Raw genomic sequence first — 24,526 nt, 5'->3', positions numbered from 1 at the left:
GGGTTCGCCGGCCGGAAACGTCGGCGACGGAGCCGCCCCGCCGCCGCGGCCGTTCCTTGCTCTCCGCCGAGGCCGCGCCGCCATGGCCAAGTGGGGACAGGGGGACCCGCGCTGGATCGTGGAGGAGCGGGAGGACGGGACCAACGTGAACAACTGGCACTGGTGCGGTCGGGCGGGGGCCGGGGCCGCGGCTTCCGGGCGGGCCTCCTCGCTCGCAAGCCGCCGGGAGGGACGGGAGGGACCCTCGGCGAGCGCCCGGCTCCCGGCGGAGGGGGGCCGCGCGTCTCGGGGCGCTCCCCTGGCCGCGGCGGGCCCCGGGCGGGAGGAGCGGGGAGGGTTGTGGGGCTGCACAGGTGCAGATGCTTGTCTTCAGCGTCGGGGCGTGGGGAGCCCTTGGAGCCTGGAGACCTGGGGTCTTACCCTCGCTGGCTCTGGGACTTGACTTTGCTGTTTGAAAGTTGGGTTGAGCCCCAGGAGCAGCAGTCATTCCTGACTTACCTCTTCAGCTTTGGCAGTCTGTGTGACCTCAGGAGCTACCCTCCCGTGGCCCTCCGCCCCAGCCCCTTGAAGTCTTGGGGGAAATTAAAATGAAGCTGAAAACTGTGTGTGTGTGTGTTTTACGTCTGTAGTGGAAAGAACAGGAAAACAGAAATTTGCATCTGAACTCCACATCTAACTTGATGGGTCTCTAGTGCGCCTGCCTTCTAGAAGCTGAAACTAGTTACTCATCCTTCTTCAATCTCATCTAGAGTATGGGCCAATTTTTGCCTCCCTCCCCCTTCCGCCTGAGCTTTCAGGAAGTGATGTTCTATGCTCCTTTCCTCTGAAGGCTAAGGGCTATGCTACCTCGGGACCATCAAGGTGATGCTGAGGCAGGTCCAGGGCAGAGCAAGGCTTTAGCCTGTGAGGGCAGCCTTTCCCGGGGCTGTGGAGGGGGTCTGGTGGGGAGGGGACGTCCTGGCCTGGGGGTGGGAAGGGCTGACCTCTTCTTTCCCAGCCTTGCCTCCATGAACACTTAATAGACTTCTCTCAGCTTATCTTCATTCCCCTAAATTGGAAACATTATTTGGGAAGATTGTGTGAGATAATATACATGTGAAAACACTTAATAATTTGTCTTATTACGATAAAAATTATCTCAGTTATAATTACTTTTTCATGTGGCCCAGGCTTTGCCCCCCCATTTCCAACAGGTGAAATTTCTAGACCTCCTTTCTCCCAAATAAGCCATGCCTCCCAGCATGTCTTAAATCACTGATGAGAATTAGAAGATGTTTGGTAGAAAACTGGTCTGAGAAGTGTGCTTGTAAGTTTGTGGGTGGCAGGTCTCACATGGTTGAGAGGAATTGGGCAGATCTGGACTGAGCCAGGGATGGGCGTGTGGATACCAGCAAGAGCGTCCATTCATGGCTCTGCCCTTCTGGTCTTGGCAGGACAGAGCGGGATGCCACCAGCTGGTCCAAGGGGAGGCTTCGTGAACTCCTGGTGGGTATCACCGTGGAGAATGAGGCTGGCCGCTGCGAGATCAGTGAGCTGAAGCAGGTGGAAGGCGAGGCTTCCTGCAGCAGCCGCAAAGGAAAGCTGATTTTCTTCTATGAGTGGAACATCAAGCTGGGCTGGAAAGGTAACGGGCCTCCAGGCACTGGTAGGGTAGAGTGCAATGTTGGTGGAGCAGAGTTGGTTGACTCATTATTCATTCAGCAGATACGGTTGACTCATTCATTCAGCAGATATTTTTATTTTTGGTTGCACTGAGTCTTTGTTCCTGTGCGTGCGCTTTTTTTAGTTGCTGCCAGCCGGTTACTCTCCATTGTGTTGCACGGGCTTCTCATTACGATGGCTTCTCTTTTGCCTAGCACAGACCTTAGCCACATGGGTTTCAGCGATTGCAGCACGTGGGCTTAGTAGTCGCGGTTCACTGGCTTAGTGGTTCAGCTGGCATGTGGATTCTTACTGTACCAGGGATTGAACCTGTGTCCCCTTCCTTGGCAGGAGGATTCTTATCCTCTGGACCACCAGAGAAGTCCAACAGATATTTTTAGAACTCCTGCTTGGGCCCCTAAATTGGTGTTTGCCGTTGCAGACACCCTTACTACATGCGGAGTTCTTGCCCCACCTGCCATGGGCTTCCCTCTCTCCCAGCATTTGGAGCTTCTTCTTGTTCAGTCAGTCATGTCCAGCTCTTTGCGACCCCATGAACTGCAGCAAGCCAGGCTTCCCTGTCCTTCACCATCTCATTTGCTCAAACTCATGTCCATTGAATTGGTTGGTTGTTCTCAGCAGGACTCAGTCAGCCAGGCACTTGTGAGCAGTATTTCCTGGAGCTGCTGCCTGGACCACTCTCCCCCTGGACTGTTGCATGCTGGCTCCTTCGGCTCCTTCAGGTTTGCATCCTGAGTACATTCTATAAAAATGTCACCTGTCTCCATTCTATAAAAATGTCAGATCCTTTTCTTGTACTGTTTCCCTTCTCTGCTTTGTTTCTCCTGAAAGCACTTATACTTGGCACACTACATGCAGTTATATGATTGTTGTTCTGGATCCCCCTTTTCTCCCCATTCACTGGGGCAGAGATTTGTAAAAATAACATCTTTATTGAGATATAATCACATACCACACCTTATTGTGTACAATTCCCTGGTTTTCAGTATATTCACAGAATATGCAGCCATCACTACAGTCAGTTATAACATTTTCATCTCTCCCACAAAAATATTTACCTGTCACTCGCCCAGTCCTTGGCAACCACTGATCTATGTTCTGTCTCCACAGATTTGCCTATTCTGGACATTTCTTATGAATGTTATCACACGGTTTTTTGTCTTTTGTGACTTGCTTCTTTTATTTGGCATAATCGTTTCAAGGTTCATCTGTCCTATAGCACATTTCGTTCCTTTTCATGGCTGACTGATGTTCTGTTGTATAGATGTAGCACATTTTGACTATATATTCATCAGTTGATAGACATTTTGGTTGTTTTCACTCTTTGGGTCTTTGGGTCAGGGACTGATTAGTTTTGTTTACAGATTACTGCCTGAAAGGTTGTGTATTTGTTGAATGAATGCATTTCTCCCATGGTGCCTAGCTCCTTGCTGGGTAGACAGCCTGTATTCAGTAAATCCTTGTTGAGAAAACGAGGAGCAAGGGTAAGATTTGGTTCTGGAGGAGTGTGCCGTGTTAAAGTTTGGGCCTCAGCTCAAGTCATCTCCATTCTTGAGAGCTGTCCAGTTAGTGGCCTTGGGCCTCTGTCCTAGTGACTATCTTGCTGACTTAAGCCAGGCCAGAGCCCAGGGAGGTAGTTCAGTTCAGTTCAGTTGCTCAGTCGTGTCCAACTCTTTGCGACCCCATGAATCACAGCAAGCCAGGCCTCCCTGTCCATCACCAACTCCCAGAGTTCACTCAGACTCACGTCCATTGAGTCAGTGATGCCATCCAGCCATCTCATTCTCTGTCGTCCCCTTCTTCTCCTGCCCCCAATCCCTCCCAGCATCAGAGTCTTTTCCAGTGAGTCAACTCTTCTCATGAGGTGGCCAAAGTACTGGAGTTTCAGTTTCAGTCCTTCCAATGAACACCCAGGACTGGCCTTCTTTAGGATGGACTGGTTGGATCTCCTTGCAGTCCAAGGGACTCTAAAGAGTCTTCTCCAACACCACAGTTCAAAAGCATCAATTCATCAGTGCTCAACTTTCTTTATGGTTCAACTCTCACATCCATATGTGACTACTGGAAAACCATTGCTTTGACTAGACGGACCTTTGTTGGTAAAGTAATGTCTCTGCTTTTTAATATGCTATCTAGGTTGGTCATAGCTTTTTTTCCAAGGAGCAAGCGTCTTTTAAATTCATGGCTGCAATAACCATCTGCAGTGATTTTGGAGCCCAGAAAAATGAAGTTTGACACTGTTTTCCCATCTGTTTCCCATGAAGTGATGGGACCAGATGCCATGATCTTAGTTTTCTGAATATTGAGGTTTAAGCCAACTTTTTCACTCTCCTCTTTCACTTTCATCAAGAGGCTTTTTAGTTCCTCTTCACTTTCTGCCATAAGGGTGGTGTCATCTGCTTATGTGAGATTATTGATATTTCTCCTGGCAGTCTTGATTCCAGCTTGTGCTTCCTCCAGCCCAAGCGTTTCTCATGATGTCCTCTGCATATAAGTTAAAAAAGCGGGGTGACAATATACAGCCTTGATGTACTCCTTTTCCTCTTTGGAACCAGTCTGTTGTTCCATGTCCAGTTCTAACTGTTGCTTCCTGACCTGCATATAGGTTTCTCAAGAGGCAGGTCAGGTGGTCTGCTTTCAGAATTATTCACAGTTCATCGTTTGAAGTGAAGTGAAGTCTCTCAGTCGTGTCCGACTCTTTGTGACCCCATGGACAGTAGCCTACCAGGCTCCGCCGTCCATGGGATTTTCCAGGCAAGAATGCTAGAGTGGGCTGCCATTTCCTTCTCCAGGGGATCTTGCCAACCCAGGGATCGAACCTGGGTCTCCTGCATTGCAGACAGACACTTTACCGTCTGAGCCACCCTCTTAATGAGCATCAGAAACAGCCCCCCACTCCTGCCTTGGAATATTCTGGCTGGAGGTTGCCTATCAGTTGCTCCCTCAGTGACTCTTGCTGGCTCTTGCAGGGCCTGGTTCCTTATACATTCCAGCTCCCCAAGACAGGGCTCTGAGAACCCCAAGGAAGCTTTTGATCTTGTATCTCTTCCATCTCCCTTAGCTCAAAGCAACAACCAGCTCCTTTGCAGGATAAGTCCCTGGCAGGAGCCAGAGGGCAGGCACACCAGTGCTTCCCTGACCCTATGTGCTTTCTTTTCTAGTAGTGAGTCCTGGAGGTGGCTAGTGGAACCCGCTGGGGAGGAGGCAGTACTCTGGTCTTGCTTTTTTTTTTATTATTATTAAATTTTAGTTAAATTTAGCTTTTTTCAGCTTTCTTGAGATAGAGTTGATTTATAACATTGTATGAGTGAAAAGTGTACAGTGTGATGATTTACTGTACGCATATATTGCAAAATGCTTCTACAGTAAGGTTAGTTAAAACATCCATCACCCCATAGAGTTGTAGTTTTCTTTCTGCGTATGTTGAGAACCTTTAAGATCTGCTCTCGTAGCAGTTTTCAAGTGAATAAAACTGTACTGCTCAGCATGCTGTACATTAAACCTTCCTCAGAACTTACTCATCAAGTAAGCTGAAGTTTGTACACTTTGTATCTTTTGACCACCTTCACCGCCCTTCCCCCCGACCTTGCAAACCCCAGTCTGCTCTGTTTCTGAGTTTGGTTTGTCTAGATTACACATATAAACGAGGTCACACAGTGTTTGGTTTTCTCTTATTTCACTTAGCATAATGCCCTCAAGGTCCATCCATGTTGTCACAAATGGCAAGATTTCCCTTCATTTTTGTGGCTGAATAATATTCTATTGTGTAAACATGTCGTGTTTTCTTTATCCATTCATCCATAGACGGACACTTAGGTTTCCATGTTTTGACTTCCATAAATAATGCTGTTTTGTACATTGGGGTGAAGACACCTCTTTGAGACAGTGATTCCATTTTCTTTGGCTATATATCCAGAAATGGAATTGCTACATCATATGGTAATTCTATTTTTAATTTTTTGAGGAACCTCTACTGTTTCCCATAGTTGACTGCACCAGTTTACTTTCCCACCAGTAGTGCATAGGGGTCTCTCTTCTCCACATTCTCATCAACACTTGTTATGAAAGTGAAAAGTGAAAGTGAAGTCGCTCAGTCGTGCCTGACTCTTAGTGACCCCATGGACTGCGGCCCACCAGGCTCCTCCGTCCATGGGATTTTCCAGGCAAGAGTGCTGGAGTGGGGTGCCATTGCCTTCTCCATGTTTCTGTTATATCCAGTTTATTGGTAGTTCTTATTATCAGAGGACATTGAATTTTCTCAAAAGCTTTTTCTGCTTGGATTGAGATGATCATATGATCTTTATTATTCATTGTGTTAATGTGATGCATGATTTGGCTTGGGCATTAAACCATCCTTGCATTCCAGGGATTAATCCCATTTGATCATAGTATATGATCCTTTTAATGTGCTGTTGAATTCAATTTGCCAGTATTTTGTTGAGAATTTTTGCATCCCTATTTATGAGGGATATTTGTCTATAATTTTTTCTTGTAGCATCCTTAACTGGCTTTGGTATCCTGGTAATACCAGCCTCTTAAAATGAGTCTGGGAATGTTTCCACTCTTCAGTTTTTGGGAAGAGTTTGAAAAGGATTGATGTTAGCTGTTTAAATATTTGGTAGAATTCTCCATTGAAATCATCTGGTCCTGGACTTTTCTTTGTCAGGAGTTCTTTTTGATTACTGATTTAGTTTTCTTAATTGTAATTGGTCTGTTCAGACTTTCTAGTCCTGAATGGTCCAGGCATGGTAGGAAATATATTTCCAGGAATTTATCCATTTCTTTTAGATTGTCCAGTTTTACCGCATTTGATTGTTAACAGTGGTCTCATTATCCTTTGTATTTGTGTGGTGTCAGTTGTAATGTCTCATCTTTCATTTTTAATTTTATTTGAGTCCTCTTTTTCTCCCCTTGGTTAGTGTAGCTAAAGTTTCGTCAAGATTTTTGTCTTTTCAAAGAACCAGCTCTTTATTTATCTTTTCCATTGTTTTCTTATTCTGTTTCATTTATTTCTGTTCTAATCTTTATTCCCTTTTTTATTGAGATATAATTGACAAATAATATTATATTCATGTGGGGTTATAATGAGTATATGTTTATATTTGTACACATCAAGAAATGGTGACCACAATAAGTCTAGTTAATATTTATCACCATACAGTTCCAAGTTTTTCTTTTTTCTTATGAGAATTTTTAGGATTTGCCTTTCAAATAAGTAAAATAGTCTTATTATAGTACCATACTGTGTATCCCATCTCTATGACTTATTTTTTGTAACTGGAAATTTGTACTTTTGACCACACTCACGCATTTTACGCATTCTGCCACTCCCTGTTTCTTGCAATCACTGATCTGTTCTCTGTATCTACAACTTTTTTGTTTTCTTTTAGATTCCACATATAAGTGAGATCAAATAGTATTTATTTTTCTTTCGCTTATTTTACTTAATGCCTTCAAGTTCCATCCAGATTGCTGCAAATGGCAAATTTTTTTCTTTTATAGCTAAATAATATTCCATTGTGTGTATACACTACATTTTCTTTATCCATGCATCTGTTGGTGGACACTTAGGTTGCTTCCGTGTCTTCGCTGTTTTCTTAATATGTGTATTTTGTTGATATATAATTGACTTACAGTGTTTCAGATGCATAGCAAGGTGATTCATTTATACATAAATACACATACATTATTTTTGAAAGTATTTTCCATTATAGGTTATTATATGTTACTGACTATATAGTTCCACGTGCTATACAGTAAACCTTCGTTGCTTGTTGCATAGCTATTGTTTTTAATTAGAAATCTAGCATTCTGTTCCTACTAAGTCAAACAAGTGGAATCAAAGTGTCATAAATTTTTTAGTTAGGCAAAAATTCTAAGTTTTCTAAAATATATACATATTTATATATAGGTGTACAGAAGTTTTTTACTGTGCTTGATAAAGCCTTGAGCAAGATAGAAAAAGAGATGGAGAAATTGTAAAACAAACTGAATGGAATGGGAACACTGAATATGAAATAGAAAAAGTGAAAATAAATAAATAAATCACAGTAGTAAAAGTGTTTATCAGTTTTCACAATCAGTGGCCAAAATCAATCAGACAAAATATAAAAGATCATTATAATTGCAAGCCATAATGGGAACATGATTAACCTAATAGTATAAAATAATTACATAGTCAAGCAGGATGATGTGCTAAGCGAGATAAGTGCGCATGCTTTCATCCGCCCAGTCTGTGTCTTTAGGTTGGTGCATTTAATTTATTTATATTTAAGGTAATTATAGATATGTATGATCCTACTCTTGCCTAGAAAATCCCATGAACAGAGGAGCCTGGTGCAGGCTACTGTCCATGGGGTCGAAAAGAGTCAGACACAACTGAACGACTTCACTTTCACTTTCATGATCCTATTACCATTTTCTTAATTGTTTTGGGTTGGGGCTTCCCTGGTGACTCAGATGGTAAAGTGTCTGCCTGCAGTGCAGGAGACCCGGGTTCAATCCCTGGGTCGGAAAGCTCCCCTGGAGAAGGCAATGGCAACCCACTCTAGTACTCTTGCCTGGAAAATTCCGTGGATGAAGTAGCCTAGTAGGCTATACTCCATGGGGTCGCAAAGAGTCATACATGACTGAGAGACTTCACTTTCTTTCTTTCATTTTCTATTTTCTGTAGGTCTTTTCCTTTTCTTGGGTTTCCTGCATAGAGAAGTTCCTTTAACATTTGTTGTAAAGCTGGTTTGGTAATGCAGAATTCTCTGAACTTTACTTGTCTTAAAGCTTTTGATTTCTCTATCAAAGTGGAATGAGAGTCTTGTTGGATAGAGCATTTTTGGTTGTAAGCTCCTCCTTTTTATCATCTTAAATATATCATGCTGTTCCCTTCTGGCTTGTAAAGTTTCTGTTGAGAAATCAGGAGTTCTCTTGTATATTTTTTGTCATTTTTCCCTTGTTGCTTTTAATATTTTATCTTTGTCTTTAATTTTTGTCAGTTTGATTATTATGTGTCTCAGTGTCTTTCTCCGGTTTTATCCTACCTGGGACTCTCTGTGCTTCCTGGACTTGACTATTTCCTTTCCCATGTTTGGGAAGTTTTCAGCTGTTACCTCTTCAAATATTTTCTCAGGTCCTTTCTCTCTCTGTTCTCCTTCTGGGACCCCAGCATAGTATGAATATTGGTGCATTTAATGTTGTCCCAGAGGAATTTGTATGTATGTCTTCTTTGGAAAAATGTCTCTTCAGATTTTCTAACGAGATTGTTTTTTGTTATTGAGTCTTACAAGTTCTTTGGATGTTAATCCCTTATCAGTTACACGATTTGCAAATATTTTCTCCCATTCAGTAGGTTTACTTTATTTACCTTGCTGTGCAGAAGCTTTTTAGTTAATCCTCCTTGTTTATTTTTGCTTTTGGTGTTAAGTCCAAAAATCATCGCCAAGACCAGTGTCCAGGAGCTGATCTGTGTTTTCTTCTAGGACTTTTTTTTTGGTTTCAAGTCTTTCGTTCACTTTTATTAATTTGTGTGTGTGTGTGGTATAAGATAGTGGTCCAGTATCATTGTTTTGTTTATAGATGCCAGTTTTCTCAACATTCGTTGAAGAGACAGTCCTTTCCTTACTGTATTTTCTTGATTCCTTTGTCTTAGCTTATTGACCACATAAGCATGGACTTATTTTGGGCTCTTATTTCTATCTATCCTGTTCTCTGTTATAGTTCTGTTGATCTCTGTGCCTGTTTTTATGACAGTGCTATACTGTTTTGATTACTACATCTTTATAATACAGTTTGAAATCAAGAAGTGTGATGCCATTAGCTTTGCTGTTTCTCAAGGTTGCTTAGGCTATTTGCTTTGGCTCTTTGTAGTTCCATACAAATTTTAGGATTTTTTTGTTCTATTTCTGTGAAAAAATGTAGCTGGAATTTTACCAGGCATTGCATTGAATCTGTAGATTGCTTGTTATTTATTTTCTTCTGCTGACTTTGGGCTTGCTTTTTTCTTTTTCTAGTTCCATGATGTGTAAAGTTAGGCTCTTTATATGAGATTATTTCTTGTTGTATGAGTTTACAGCTTCCAACTTCCCTCTTAGAACTGCTTTTGCTACATCTCATAAGTGTTTGTGTTGCCATTTTTATTTGTACCAAGATATATTAAAATTTTGCCTTTGATTTCTTTAAGCCATTAGTTGTTCAGGAGTATTTTAATTTGCATGTACTTGTGAATTTCCTAGTTTCATATCATTTTTATTGGAAATGACATTTGTTATAATTTATCTTTAAAAAATTGTTCAGACCGGTTTTGTGGCCTAACCTATGATTTATTGTAGAAAATGTTCTGTGAGTGCTTGAGAAAAATGCATATCCTATTGCTGTTCGATGGACTGTTCAGAATGTTTGTTAGGTGTGTTTGGTCTGTAGTGGTCAGATCTGGTATTTCCTTACTGGTTTTCTGTATGGATGATACATATGCATTGTTGAGAGTAGGGTATTAATGTCCCCAACTATTATTGTATTGCTGTTTATTTCTGCTTATAAGTTGTTAGTAATTGCTTTATTTAGGTGCCATTAGATGCTTAAATATACTTGTTACATCATTGATGAATTGACACCTTTAGCTTTATATAATGACCTTCTTTCTTTTGATCATTTTAGCTGAAAGTCTATTTGTCTAATATAAGTATAGCTACTCCTACTTTCTTTGGTTAACATTTGCTTGAAATTTCTTTCTCCATCCCCCTGCTCTTGGTTTATGTGTATCCTTAAAGGTAAAGTGAGTCTTGTAGAGAGACTGTCTATTGTGAGATACTGTCTTGTTGTTGGATCTTGATTTTTTAATCCATTCAGCCATTCTGTGCCTTTTGATTGAGGAATTTAATCTGTTTATGTTTAGTAACTGTTGATTGGTAAGGACTTACACCTCTCTTTCTAGCTCCATAGTCCTTTGATACTTTTTTGAGGTGATATGCTTTGAGTCTTACCATAATCTTTTGTGGTTTTTCCTTTGTGGTTAACCTGAGGTGTATATAACATCCAATTTAAACTGATAACTTAATTTTGATAGCATACAGAAATTTATACTTCTTTACCTCTCACATTTTAGTTTGTTGATGTTACAGTTTACATATTTTTACATTGAAGAAGTTTTCATGTTATAGTTACTTTAAATTCTCATAGTTATGGTTATTTAAGTACATTTGTTTTTTAACTTTTAATGCAGACTTGTAAGAGAACTACATATTACCATTGCAATTTTAGATCATCTGATTTTGACTATATATCTACCATTACCAATGAGCTTTACACATTCATACGTTTTTATCATGCTGACTAGCATCCTTTTATTTCAGCTTGATGAATGTTCTTTAGCATCTCTTGTAAGGCAGATCTAATGACACTGAATCCCCATCAGCTTTTCTTTGTTTGGGAATATCTTTGTCTCTCTCTTACTTCTGAAAGGCAGCTTTTCTGGGTGTAGTATTGGTTGACATACTGTTTCTTGCAGTATTTTGAGTATATCATCCCACTGCTGGCCTGTCAAGTTCCTGCTGTGAAATCCACCTGTAGCCTTATGGAAGCTCCCTTGTTTGTGAAGAGTCACTTTTCTTCTGCTTTCAGAATTTTTTGTTTTTGACTTCTGACAGTTCAACTCATATGTGTCTTGATGTAGCCTTTTTTATTTTTTTTTAAGTTCAGTCTACTTGGGGGACCGTTGGGCGTTATGAGCCTGGATGTGCATTTCTCTTCCCAGGTTTGGAAAGTTTTCAACCATTATTATTTTCAATAGACTTTCTGGCCCTTTCTTTCTCTTTTCCCTCCATAATGAACTTCCATAATGAACATCTTGTTTCATTTGATGGTATCAGGTGAGTCTCCTGTTCTTTTTTCACTCTTTTTCTTTTTGTTCCTTTGACTGGGCAGTTTTGAATAACCCATCTTCTAGTATAAGTATTCATTGTTTCCTTCTACTAGGTCCAGTTAGCTGTGGAAGCTCTCTGATCTTCAGTAGAGTCATCCTATTCTTTTGCTCCAACAGTTTGTGGGCTTTTTTCCTTTTTTAACACTGTTTCTTTTTTGAACTTGTTTTGTTCATGCATTGTTTTCCTAATTTGAGTTGTCTGTGTGTTCTTATAGTTCGCTGAATTCTTTAAGAGATTTATTCTGAATTCCAGATTACATAGTTCATGCATCTCCGTCTATTTAGGGTCAGTTATGGAGCTTTATGAGGCTCTTTTGGTGGTCTCATGTTTGCCCGATTTTCTTCTTGAACCTTGTTTCCTTGCACTAGTAGCTGCCTGTGTGAGGAATTAATTGGTCTCTTCCATGTTTTACAGGTTTGCTTTGGCAGGGAAAATCCACCACCTTTCAGCTTGGGTTATTGGGTGTGTCAGCTCGTCATGTCCATGGGTGGGGAAGACTTGCTGCCAGGGTCTCCAGTTGAGTGTGCTCTGAGGTCGGGGTGGGGGTTACCAATGGCTGGCCTTTATGGTTGGGTGAGTCAACTGACTCCATATTCAAGCAGGGCTGCTCAGTGGGCTCCTTGACCAGGCAGGGTTGCTGGCTGTGCTCCATAGTTACATGGGGCGTTAGCTGTGCTCTGCAGTTATGTGTGGTCAGGCAGAGTCACTGGCTGTGTTCCTTGGCAGGGTGGTGCCACTGGTTGGATGCCATGGTTGGGCAGGGTTCTGAGCTGGGTTCTGCCATCACTCCTAGTTGAGTGGGGTCTCAGGCTCTGCTCCCTGACAGGTGGTGCTCCTGGCTGGACTCTGTTCAGGCAAAACTGCAGGCAGAGTTCTTGGTAGGACCTTAACCTCCATTGTGTTCTGTGATCAGGTGGAGACACAGATTGTGCCTTGAAGTTGGGCAGGGCTGCAGGGTTGGCTTCACCATCCATAGGCTGCTGGGTATGCTCCGTTATCGAACAAAGTTGCTGGCTGGGCTCTCTGGTCAAGAGAGGCTTCCACCTGTTTCCTGCAGTTGAGGGGCTAGAGGCTGTTCTCTGTGGGGTAGGGTCGCTGCTGAGCTTCTTGTCTGGACAAGGCCCCAACTTGTATTAAGCAATTTGGCAGGGCTGTAGGCTCCACTCCAAGGCCACTTGGGGTCACTGTTCGGGCTCCCTGGCTACGCAGGGCCAGAGGCTATACTCTGCAGTCGGGCAAGACTGCTGCTGTGGCTCCCTGCCCCAGGAGGCTGTGTGGATGGGCTCTAGGGCTGCCCGGGTTCTCTGGTCCGGCTTCCTGGATGGTCAGGCTTGGAAGCCACACTCAGCAGTTGAGTGGAGCTGTGAATTTGCTTCCCCACCTTTGTGAGACTCCCCAGCTGGCCTTGACCTGTCACACGGGGACCCACATCAAGCAGAATTGCCAGCTGAGCTCTGCTCGTGTACTGCCTCAAGCAGGAACATGGTCCATCCAGGTATGAGCATTGGCTGCTGAAAGCCTGAGTCTCTGTGGCTTCCACATGTTGAGATCCCAGTTGGCCTCCGAGGAAGCATCCAACAATGCCGGGGAGCCTGCCCTGTTTGCTGCTGGGAAACTGCAGTGGGGGCTCTGGGTGGGGCTCTGTGCTGGCCTCGGGGTTTGGTCAGAGTGTCACCGCTCCTCACACCTTCTACTGCAGCCCTCTTCTGTCTCTGGTCCAGAAGCGTGCCTCAGCCTCACCCCTGGGTTTGGGATTCTCACAGTGGTGTCCTGTCCCTGCGCAGTTGCTAGTTGCTGCTCTTGTGAGGGGTGCTGAAGCTGGGAATGACCTGTGTCACCATCTTGACGTCACTGAAGTCAGCACCCGGTGTTGAAAGACATTAGCTGCGTGGGGGAATCCACGCCGACTTCCCCACCTCCCTCCCTTTCCCTCTTTCTGTGATCAGAACTCAGTGTCCCTTTTTGCCTTCCTGTGCCTTTTCTTCAGGATAGTCCTTTATCGTGCTTTGACTTGTTAAAGAATATTGGGGAATGAAAAAAGAAACACCGGTTAACAGACCTACTTACTTCACTCTCATGCTTCCGTGTGGACCCTGATTTCATGTGCAGTTAAAAAAAAAAAAAAGTCTAATAATAGCACTGTTCTTTATTTTCTGGCCCTGCCATGAGGTCCATGGCATCTTAGTTCCCTGACCAGGGATCAAACCCTTGCCCCCTGCAGTGGAAGCACCAGGAAGTTCCCTTGTCTGCATTTTAATTGCCCACCCCCCGCCCAGCTTTCTTAGGAACCGAACCTCTGATGTGGGCCGGGAGAGCAGAGTTGGTTTGGACACGCATGTGATGGGCGCTTGTGGGGGAAGGCTGCGCCCTGTGAGGAGGGTGGGCTGTTCAGTTAGGCAGGGCAGTTTTACGTAAGCTAGTTGTTACTTTGTAATTGAAGACGACATTTCGCCCATTCTAGGTATCCTTAGAGAGTCTGGCGCGAAGCACAAGGGGTTGATTGAAATACCCAGCCTGTCTGAAGAGAATGAAGTGGATGACACTGAGGTGAGGTATCTGATGGAGTTTCTCTCTTTTCTTTGCTTTTAAATCAAGTTTCTGCTATACATATTGGGCAGTTGAAAACCTGTGCCTGTGTGGTAGTTCTGGTGAGTGGTGAAGGGCTTGTTTGCTGAGAAGGAGGCTGCGCTGTGGGGAGGTGGGGTGAGGTGTGGGCAGTGATGTGGGAAGTGCATGCCCGGGAAGCCATGGACTGCACCCTCCACGGGCACCTCATCACCTTTCAAAGGTGTCATCAGGTGCGTGCGACTGTATGTATTCTGGGACGTGCTCAGGTACTGTGCACAGCGTGGTGAATGGGATTTTGTATCTCCTCCTCCGTGTCTTTACTCTTTCCCTTTAATAGTGCAAATTCTTGGCTTTTCGCCATGATATCCCTTGGTTGTATCATATTTTTTTGGACGTAAGTTAGTATGTGTTGGTTTTGACTGGCTCTTATCGTCGGGGGAGAGCGAGCCCATGTAACTCCCATGCTTGGTTTGCGGTCAGTGTCCACTTGTAAGCTAAAAGCTTGGTTGTGGGGTGAAACCTTTTGTATGATAGCTGTATTTCCAGATGACAGTCTGACAGGGTCTTTTAGGATTTGTGAACATATTTAGTGTGAAGGCCTTCAGGATAGCAAGTTACACCGAACTACCAGGAGTTGCCTTTCTTAAAGGCTATGAACTGCCCTAAAAGTGGTAGCTTCAAATGTGTGGTCAGTGCACTCAGGGCCTGTGACTTCACTTCGCTCTGTCCACATCCATCAGCTCAGAAGTATTTTAGCAGGATGTTAAATTGGTCTTTTCGATTCAGCCCTTGGTAGTACTGCAGAACAAACTCTAATGTAGAACTGGGCCCCGGGAGCAGGCCCACCTCAACCGAATCGCAGGGACATGAAGGGAGTTTCAAACCAATACCTCTTTCTGAGAATACCAGCGGCACCCCCACAGCAGCGTTCTGACATTTCCCTCTCCCCTCCTGTCCTGGCCTTCCCTCCTTTCCTCCCCGTCTTCCTCTCTTTCCCAACTCTCCTCCTTGCCCAAAAAAAAAAAAAAAAAAGTGTAGCCCAAGACCAGGATATGTGGGAACCTGATTTTCCTAATTAACTGAATTTGGGACTCTAGACAAGCACTGTTCAATAGACACATAATGTAAGCCACATAAAGAACTTAAAATTTTCTAGCAGCCGTTTTAGAAATATTTAAAAGAAACAGATAAAATTAGTTTTAATACTTTTTATTTTACCCAAAATATAAAAATATCATTTTAACATGTAATTAGTATCAGGGTTATTCATGAGATTATTTTGTATTCCTTTGGTGCTAGGTCGTTAAAGGCTGGTTTCTGTGTGTGATTTTGCACTTGGAACCCATCTCAGTGGGTGCTCAGAAGCCACGTGGCCAAGCTGCTGCCGTATGGAACAGCGCGTTTCTGGGCTCTGAACGCCATGGACTGTATCACCAGTATGACACACACACATAAAATGTGTGCAGATCAGGGGGTCACATTCTCCGAAGTCCCTTTAAGTTTTGGCCACCAGTTTCAGTAGACACTTGATTAAAAAACTCTTACGTCTTCTCAAACTATATGGAAAAGCCTGTCACGTCTCTCTCTCACATCAGTTCTTTCCCTTCCCTTGCCATCACAGTTCCCTCATCCGTTTGTCCCAGTATTGTAAGAATACGTCAAACCAGATTTTTCTTCGGTTTGTATTTTTCTGATTTGTAGGTGAACGTGAGTAAAAAGAAAGGAGATGGGGATATTCTGAAGGATCTTATGAAAACTGCAGGCACCGCCAAGGTCAGGGAAGCCCTTGGAGATTACCTGAAGGCACTTAAGACGGGTAAAGAAGGCATCCTTGTGAACTAGAGGGTCCCTTTTCCATTTACCCAAATAATGGTCTGCACTGGATTCCCAGGTTAGGCCAATGTCCCAGGTTCCAGAGATCAGCTCTTCATGCTGCACGATAAATTGTAGTCTGGAGGTTGAGATCTAGTCATGAATTAGACCATAATTAGTGCTTATCAGTATTTTATACAGCATGAACCATTCTGCCTACAGAATTGTTAGTTTCTGGAATGATAATTATTTAATCAGTTGTTTTTATAATTATCTGTCTAATGTCTGTCTTCCTTGCTAGACTATAAGCTTCATGAGGGCATGGAAGGACTCTGTCCTGTTTACTACTGCTCTATCTCCAATGTCTAGCACAATGCCCGATGTATATAGTAGATGCTTAATAAATCTTTGTTGAATGAGTGAATGAAAGTGACTATAGGTATTACAGGTGTAGTTGGAAACTTACTCAGATAATCCCTGCACTGAGTGGAACTGAGGTTATTGTCTTCTTTGCTAAATTAGAGAAGCTCCCTACCAGGTAAAATAGCCAGCAGGGCTTGTATGTCTGCACCTCATCCTTGGACTGTGCTGAGTATCTCAGTGTTGGCATAGATGGGTTTGGGGTTTACTTTTCTCACGAGATCACACAGGCTGCTGCCACAGGCTTGAATGGAGACCAAGCTTTGTGAGGTGGTGCTGATGAAGCAGTGAGCCAAGTGTCTGGTTTTGATAGTAAGTGACAGTCATAAAGCTATTAGTAGTTAAGTGTATAAAATGGAGCCTTTTGGAAAACAGCATTTGAAAATGCTATTTTTTGTCAAGAACTAGATAAAAGTGAGGCATTCAGTAAAAAGAAAAGGATAAAAGGCATGTGTTGCTGTGGAACTCATGTTAATGATTAGTTTTATATATAAAGATACAGAATGGTCTTGAAATTCTCAAAATGCTGTAGGAATTCTTTCTATAAATGTGTTTATATTATATATTGTTTTCAGTTTTCTGCCTATTTGTGCTGGAAGGGAAAAGGTGCTTTATTAAAGTCATTTCTCATATGTTTCCTTTATAGAATTTACAATGGGAATGATCTTACCAACCAAAGCTATGGCAGTCCAGGAATTGACGGTTAAAAGGAAACTGAGTCAGAATGCCTTGCAGGTGTGGCCTCTGGTGGATGATATGCAGGGAGGGGGAAAAGGAAGTGCTTAGTGTGTGCATGCGTGCAAGCTCAGTCTTGTCCTACTCTGTGCGACCCCATGGGCTGTAGCCCACCAGGCTCGAAGGCTTCAAAGCTTCAAGAGCCTGTGATGATGGAGGACGGACTATACAAGATACTGAGGAGGGCCAGTTAATCCACCCTTGCATCTTCTGCCATTTTGGGGGGAAATGATGAAATGAGACTTTCATCCTTGATGGAAGGGACTGTATAAACTAGCCTTTTTGTTAAACATTGAATTTAGTTCAGGACAGTGCTGTTTTGTAGTCATTACACTACAAAGTCACAAAGGTGACTCTGAAGTTCACACACCACAATGGAAGGAGCATCTCTCCACTTTCGGAGGGTTGGGAGGTTTTAGATCTTGTTCTTGGACTGTAATGATGGGGAGTTTGACACCTTTTGGCCTTAAGTGCTATGTCCTTCACCTGCTTACCTTTTGGCCCCCCTGGGCCATAGTTACATATCCAAGTAGGATTTGGGCTGTGAAGCCCTAGTCTGGGAGTGGAACAGAGCAAAGCAGCTCTGTTTCCAAAATAAAGACTAGAATTGGCGGTGCTTAAAAAGGCTTTTTAGTGGAAGGATAGTGTTTGGGACATTGTGATATTTTACTGAGACTGTAAAACTGAATTTCTAAAATCTCTAGTCATGCTAATTATGCTTTGGAACCCTTTCGTTTGAGATTCAGGCCTCCTCTCCAGTGGCACTGGGTGTAAGGATTCCCACTGTGGCTCTGCACATGACGGAACTCTTTGACACAGCTATCGAGCAGCTGTACAGAATCTTCACTGTGAAAGATGTAAGTAACATCTCAGTATCTGGAATCAGAAATGCTGACATTGGGAGAGAATATGCCACTAAGAACTGAAGCTGGGTTTTCGTTTCCTACATGACTTATGTTTTTCTGATTGAAGGGATCTAGTAATCTTTAGGGTAGCTCGAGGACGGGTAAGCTGTCCTAAGGATTTGAGGGCAGAAAAGATGGATGTTTGGGAGCCGGGGTGGGGGAGTTTATCAGCATCGAGATTTGGAACAATCTACTGAGGCTGTAATTAAAAGCTGTGTATTCACAATTAAAAACCACAGTAACTGTTATGTTATACATATAGGTTGAAAACATGATAAGCACAGAATAACACGTCTATTGTGTATGTTTTGCTTGGTTAGTTGGTGCAAAAATTTTCTAAATCTCCCGCTGTATTAGAAGCTGAAAAGGGAGGGAAATTCCAGATGTTTGATGGAAACATCACTGGTGAATATACAGAACTGGTAAGTAATCTTAGGTTTAAGGAAAGTAAGCTAGACTCTTCAGTTAAAATGCTTTATTCATGCTGTTTTTTAAAGTGCTTCGGTTTTTATCTGAGCTCACAGAAACTTGAGCGCTTTATAAAGTTGGTTATACGGCAAATAAAAAATTTGTATTTACTAAATAATAATAAAGATAAAGCCTTAGTTTCACAGCAGTTGTGCCACTATTTATGACTTTTATAAGACGCAAGTACAATTCCTCCCAACCCTTGGGTCTAGAAGTTTCTGGTCTCTGCCACTAGTATGTGTGTTGCCAAATGTCAGCTGCCTTCCTGCTGACAGCAGCTCTGTACTGGCTACCACACTTCTGTCTGGTGTGACTGCTGTTACATTTTGGCACTAGAGACAGTCAGTCCTCAATGGTGCTGGCGTATAAACCAAGTTGAGGGTGTATGTCCATTGATTAGTTCTCATATTTCTCCCATTAGGGGTTCATGAAAGGATCTGGTGTTTTTCTTTGTTGTAGTATTGTACAAAGTTTTAAAAGATGTTTTCAGTGGAATTTCCCCTTTGCTTTCAGTTAACAAATAAAAAGATCGTCATGAAATGGAGATGTAGGAACTGGCCAGAAGGTATGTTATTAGCACCTTTTAAGTCCAAAAACACTTCAAGTATTCTACCCCCTACTATGAAAAGCAAATAGTGGTACTATATGGATAAATTCTTTTTATAGTACAGTAATAAACTTTCCTTTTTGTAATGAACTTCCCTTTTTTTCTTCCAGAACACTATGCAGTAGTAGCACTGAATTTTGTGCCTACACTAGAGCAAACGGAATTACAATTGGACTGTGAAGGAGTTCCTATCTGTGAAGAAGAGAACATGAAATTTTGTTGGCAGAAGCAGCATTTTGAAGAAATAAAAGGTTTACTGCAGCTGACCACCCTAAATGGTTGACTTAGTTTGAAGATTTTATAAGGGCATTACTTTTTGTAAGCAGAAAGTATCATGTTTACCTCCTCTAGTATTCCTTTAAAAAAAATAATTTATACTAGATGAAATCCACAGACTAATACAGAACTGAAAGCACTGTTTGAATCTTTATTTACTATGACTAGACTCTGCACTGAGCTAAAAGCAAGCAATGTGAAATCAGACTGTTAACGTTACCGTCCATAGATGCTCCTCCGGGAACAGATTGCGTCTCTGAGTATGGATAGTTGAAGTGTCCCAAGCTAAAGCTTGTCTTAGCGGGCCTACTTTTAGCTGTAATTTTTAATTCAGGAAGAGACAAATGGCATGTTGGTACTTCCTTTATTTTACTCCAGGGTTTTTAAGGTGTGTAGCTCTTAGGTCGTGAACCAGTGGCATGTTGCATTCAGAAGCATGTTGGTGTGAGGGCGAGCGGGCTGTATTGTTATGCTTCTCCCCGCAGCAGTTATGCACTTTGGAGTGGCGAGGACTGAAAAGTCTATGGAAAAAGGTACTTTTTGGCCTGCCACTATACTTCTCATGAAGTAGAATACAGTGGACAAGTACATCTCCCGATTCACAGTTTTCTCATTACTTTCATCTGAGAAGACTGAAACAAGGTATGTAAACAATTAAAAAGTCATCACAATCAGTTTAATTAAGTGCATAGAATAGCAATCAGTCATGTCAATAAAAATAAAACAATCATTTTTACATCAAGTGTGCTTTATTTCCTCCACAGGTATTCTGTTAAATAAAGCACCATTTATATACTGCCAGGCCACAGCTAAAGAGGATTCTTTACAGAATCAAATTTCTTGTGGTTGTTCCGTATACAAGTAAACTTAATTTTGATAATAAGAACCACAGCGATTGGAGGCAATCTGCCTCTATTATAAGGTACAAAACTGGCACAGAGGACACCATATTATACACAGTAAAAATGCTGTAAGTTTAAATTACATTGTACAGGGCCAGAGAACCCTGTGCCTCCCAGACAGCCATATTAAATGAAAGCCACTACAGTGAACTCTTAATTACGTAAAACATATTCATTATCTGATTGCCCTTTAGAAAGTATACTGAAGATGCAAATTTTTTCATCTGAAGTTTCTGCCTGGCCAAGAATTAAGCCTATAAATCTATCTTGCCATTCAAGCAGAGAGCACTGGACGAACTGAAGCACGAGAACAGAAATAGGCGAAACTTATACAAACAGCATCGGGTGGGGGAGGGGTGACCTTCAAAGTAGACATGCTACATCTAATGTCAAGAAGCAGCTTGGTTTCCTTTGCCAGATATCCTCGTGACCACATGGATTGTAGATTCAATGGTCCTACACAGGGTATCTAGAATGTCGTGCTGCTGCATGTGACTAAAGAGTCCTCTGGAATGGCCACAGCTGAGTGATAAAGCCACCTCAGGGTCCTGGGAGGGCAAAGCTTGACCGTCACAGCTTCTCAAGTCAGCTAAGTCAGACAGAACTGCAGAGAGAGAAGTAGAAGGGAACTCGGATTCTTCCTCAGCAAGGTTAGAATCCTTGGAACAGTGGAGGTCTTTCAATTCCTTACAGTCTTCAAACCTACCATTGTCGGACTGTTCTTCTGCATGCTGTGACCTGGTATTTGATGTGTCTTCTGAAAACGAAGATGGAACTTCCATTCGGTATTCTTTAACAGAACTATTTTCAGGGGAAGGAGGATCTTGCTCGGTGCCTGGGTCGATGATTGAGGAGTCTCTCGTCTCATTGTCTGAAGTGCTCGTTGGGGTCAGGACCTCCCTGGTTTCTGTCTTCATGTCACTGATGCAGCTCTCGACAGCGTGCTCCTCATCGCTGCTAACGCGCCGCCTTTTAACAGGAGTTGCCCCTTCATCATCTGTGAAAACGAACATGAAAATCTCTCTGAAGAGTCATTAAGATCATTTTGGGGGTGTTTGCATTTTTTAGCATTTATGTGCAGGAGGCTCACACAACTACTATAAAATGAGTAGTGGAGAGTGTATTTGCCCTAAAGTCAATATTTTATTAGTCTGCAAAGCTAACCTTTAGTTTTTCTTTCTTTGGCTTCTTGCTCTTGGAGTGAGTTTCTCTGCTGCAGACAAGTCCTGCATTTGCTTAAAAGCTCTTGCAGAGTTGGAATTAGAGCCGGGTTTAATTGTTTGGGAGTATGTACCGACAGGAGCAAAGCAAGTGCCCGTAAGTCCTACAAAAATCCAAACAAACATTTTAAATTCCGAAGCAAACATTTTGACACAACTGTTAGTAGTTTAAATGCACATGTTTATTACTCTTCCAGGAATCCATCCTGGTTCCTCTGGTACTTTTAGAAGGATGCTAAAACTAGAAAGCCAGTGTTATGATACTACTGTCTTTATATTTCATTTGTTCCAAGTCACTAATACCATTGTTCTTTGCACCATACCACTTGACTGAAGACTTAAACAGTATTTTCTGAAAATGGGAGAAAAAAAAATCAGTAATAAAACTTATACAGGAATTTTAAAAGGAAATCCTGAATGACCCATGAACAATTTAGGCCTCATTAATATAGGAGTCAGTTTTCAAAGATACTTGATTTCTGGTAGGTACCACAGGTCGTCTTCATGTAGTGCCATAATCCACCCTGGCCTCTAAGCATTTTATTACTTAGGAGGCAGCTGCTGGGCATGTGCCTGCACATGCTGGTGGGTGTTTCATTTTTCTACAACACGGCTTTCATGGAAGGCTATGCAAGCAAGCAATTGCCCAGCTTTAACTGGCTTGATAGGCAGACTACTAACTTGATTTTCAGTTCCTTATGAGTCACAGGCACTAACAGGAACATCACAAGTAACATTTTAAAAAGTTTGAGCAAGTAAAGGGAATGTCTCCTCTTAGTGGTTTTATTGCGCTTAGCATTTTATGACATTGGCTCATGTCTTAAGGTGACAAAGTATGCTACATACATAAAAGGCCGAGAGAACACATTTTCATTTGGTTAGTTTTTCATCATATGTGACTTCTAGAGTTTGAATAAGTTAAAATTACGTATATACTAAGGCCAGATTTAGAATTGATGTAATAAGGAAAGTTTGAAAGTACATGACTACTGCCTTGTATAGTTCTTACCCCATTTAAAGCAGCACTTGCTTTGGAAATTTCAACTCTGTTGGTGAAATCAGACTGCAGGTTCTGATACTGATTTATCAAGTTTGTAATAAGGGTGCTAATCAAATTGGCACAGTTAGCTTCAGAAAACACTTGACCTTGAACCTGAAAGAGATGATTTTTTTAAAAAAATCTCCAAAAGACCAACACAATGAAAACACAACCTTTAACTAACTGGAAGTAACAAGCTGATTTTCCAATTTGTGACATACCTTTAGAAGAAAATGTGTCATGAATGTGTAGACAATGTTGTTGTTCAGGAAAGTTCTTTCATCCATTAAGATGCATTTTATATATTCTGCAAAAACAGGATCTTCACACAAAAGCTTGATGCAGTTTTTTGACATAGCAGACTAAAGTGGGGGAAAAAAGCACTGATTGGTTGAGCACTGAAGTAAGTGCAAGTCTTAAATACACTGCTTATGATAGATATACATCCAAAGTCACTTAACATCCTATTGGAAAAACCACTTCTCTTTGGCCATGCCATGTGGCTTGTGGGATCCTAGTTCCCAAATCAGGGATTGAAGCTGGGCCCTCGGCAGTGAAAGTACAGTGTCCTAACCACTAGACCACCAGGGGAATTCCCAGAAAAGCCACTTTTACTGGGTTGGTCAAAATGTTCATTCAGGTTTTCGTGTAAGATGTTATAGAAAAACCAGAACAAAATTTTTGGCCAGCCCAATACTTTAATCTACTCAACTCTTGGTTACAACTATACTCTCAATAACTTAAATGGGTAAGTGGTAAGAAGAGACTTGTAAAAAGTCTGAAAGGCAAAACTGAACAAATACATTTTAAAAGAAACGCAGCCTTATTATCTAGCAAGAGTTAATAAGGACTGTAAAAATAAGACAAATGGGATGATGTTTTCAGGGGAAAAGAGATAACCAAACCACCCACAGAGAAAAGATTAAGAATTTTATTCCCTAAAATGAGTTAAAACTTGCACTACATAATGTCATAACAATAGTAATTTGTTTGGTAAACCCCTCTCCCCCACACCTTCATAAATATTGCAATGATAAACAGCAAACCTCTTTTCCTAATTGTCTCACACAGAAATCAGTGGGTCCCAAAATATAGAAATTGTACTAAAATTTGGTTTTCCTGTTTTCAAATGGTCATGGCTCTTAAACACAAGTAGTATGTCTTTAAGTATATTCCCTAGATTATTTATATGTGTGTTTTAATAACAGATCATTTACATGGAAGAAAAAGTAGATTATTTTTTAAAAATAGGACAAAGTTTAGATAATACTGTACATGCATATACTTGTAAGTAAACTGTTTAAAGTCAACCCAAGAAATTAGGAGTCAAGTACAACTGGCACCCAGGTTTTCAGATCCTTGGTGTCAGGAAAATCTGTCTTACTCTACCAGTAGTAATAGTCTCTGCCTATGATTCCTGCACAGTACAGATGGCTTTTTCTATGGGGCTGCTAGGGGCTTTGGAAGCTTGAGGTGGTTTGACTTTGTTTTAAGGGAAGTTGGGGGGGAGGGTGATGAATTCTGTGTGAAAAAAGCCAAGAGAATAGTGCAGTGCAGCAGCAGATAAAGCAAAAGGGAAGCGACAGGCAGTGGCAGAACACAGAAACCAAAGCAAGCAACCACCGAAATCAAGAAGAATGAAAAAAGCAGCAAGTGGCAGAGTTGGGGGCGCAGGTGGGGTGGGGTGGGGGGGTGGGCGCAGGTATCTGTTCCAATTTACTGAATAAACCACTCAGCTCAGAAGTCAACCAGCAAGTTGTTTTCTGTGTGTTTACTATGTTTCTGTGTTTACTATGTACTATGACATATGAGTAGCCTATCAAAGATTCCTAGTATAGAAAACAAAATGACATTTCTTTACGAATACGGATGACTCAGGTAGTCTTTATAATTGTGAAATTCACAGTTTGGGACAGGGAGGCAGAGAATCAACTATTACAGTACCATGTGACATGTATCCATTAGGAGAGCATACAGCATACAACAGCCTGGACAAGAGGC

The 24,526-nt window shown here is 42.0% G+C and overlaps 2 protein-coding genes across 10 annotated transcripts in view; one reads left to right on the top strand and one right to left on the bottom strand.

The window, feature by feature from the left end:
- Nucleotides 1-24,276, top strand: AHSA2P (activator of HSP90 ATPase homolog 2). 4 transcript variants are annotated; one of them, XM_015094331.4, is made up of 9 exons: nucleotides 1-162; nucleotides 1,434-1,624; nucleotides 14,035-14,120; nucleotides 15,843-15,957; nucleotides 17,020-17,108; nucleotides 17,855-17,965; nucleotides 18,334-18,435; nucleotides 18,995-19,046; nucleotides 19,199-24,276. In XM_015094331.4, the coding sequence occupies exons 1-9, from the start codon at nucleotides 83-85 to the stop codon at nucleotides 19,369-19,371; spliced, it is 999 nt and encodes a 332-aa protein (XP_014949817.2). In that variant the 5' UTR covers nucleotides 1-82; the 3' UTR covers nucleotides 19,372-24,276. The 4 variants fall into 4 exon arrangements, with proteins under 4 accessions (XP_014949817.2, XP_014949816.2, XP_042101954.1 ...); XM_015094330.4 differs by having other exon boundaries at nucleotides 17,849-17,965; XM_042246020.2 differs by lacking the exon at nucleotides 18,334-18,435 and having other exon boundaries at nucleotides 17,849-17,965.
- Nucleotides 20,019-24,526, bottom strand: part of USP34 (ubiquitin specific peptidase 34) — a 230,355-nt gene continuing 225,847 nt past the window's right edge. For 3 of the 6 annotated variants that reach the window (XM_015094329.4, XM_042246017.2, XM_042246016.2), the window contains 4 exons: nucleotides 22,747-22,887; nucleotides 22,496-22,639; nucleotides 21,431-21,590; nucleotides 20,019-21,263 (listed from right to left, as the gene is read on the bottom strand). In XM_015094329.4, coding sequence (XP_014949815.2) covers nucleotides 20,656-21,263; nucleotides 21,431-21,590; nucleotides 22,496-22,639; nucleotides 22,747-22,887 — 1,053 coding nt within the window. In that variant the 3' untranslated portion in view covers nucleotides 20,019-20,655. The remainder of the gene's footprint in view (nucleotides 21,264-21,430; nucleotides 21,591-22,495; nucleotides 22,640-22,746; nucleotides 22,888-24,526) is intronic. The other 3 variants (XM_042246018.2, XM_060412083.1, XM_060412082.1) reach the window with 1 other exon arrangement.

This window comes from Ovis aries, chromosome 3 (genome assembly GCF_016772045.2).
Source record: "Ovis aries strain OAR_USU_Benz2616 breed Rambouillet chromosome 3, ARS-UI_Ramb_v3.0, whole genome shotgun sequence".
NCBI classification, from domain to species: Eukaryota; Metazoa; Chordata; class Mammalia; order Artiodactyla; family Bovidae; genus Ovis; species Ovis aries.
This window is presented reverse-complemented; position numbering and strand designations above follow the sequence as displayed.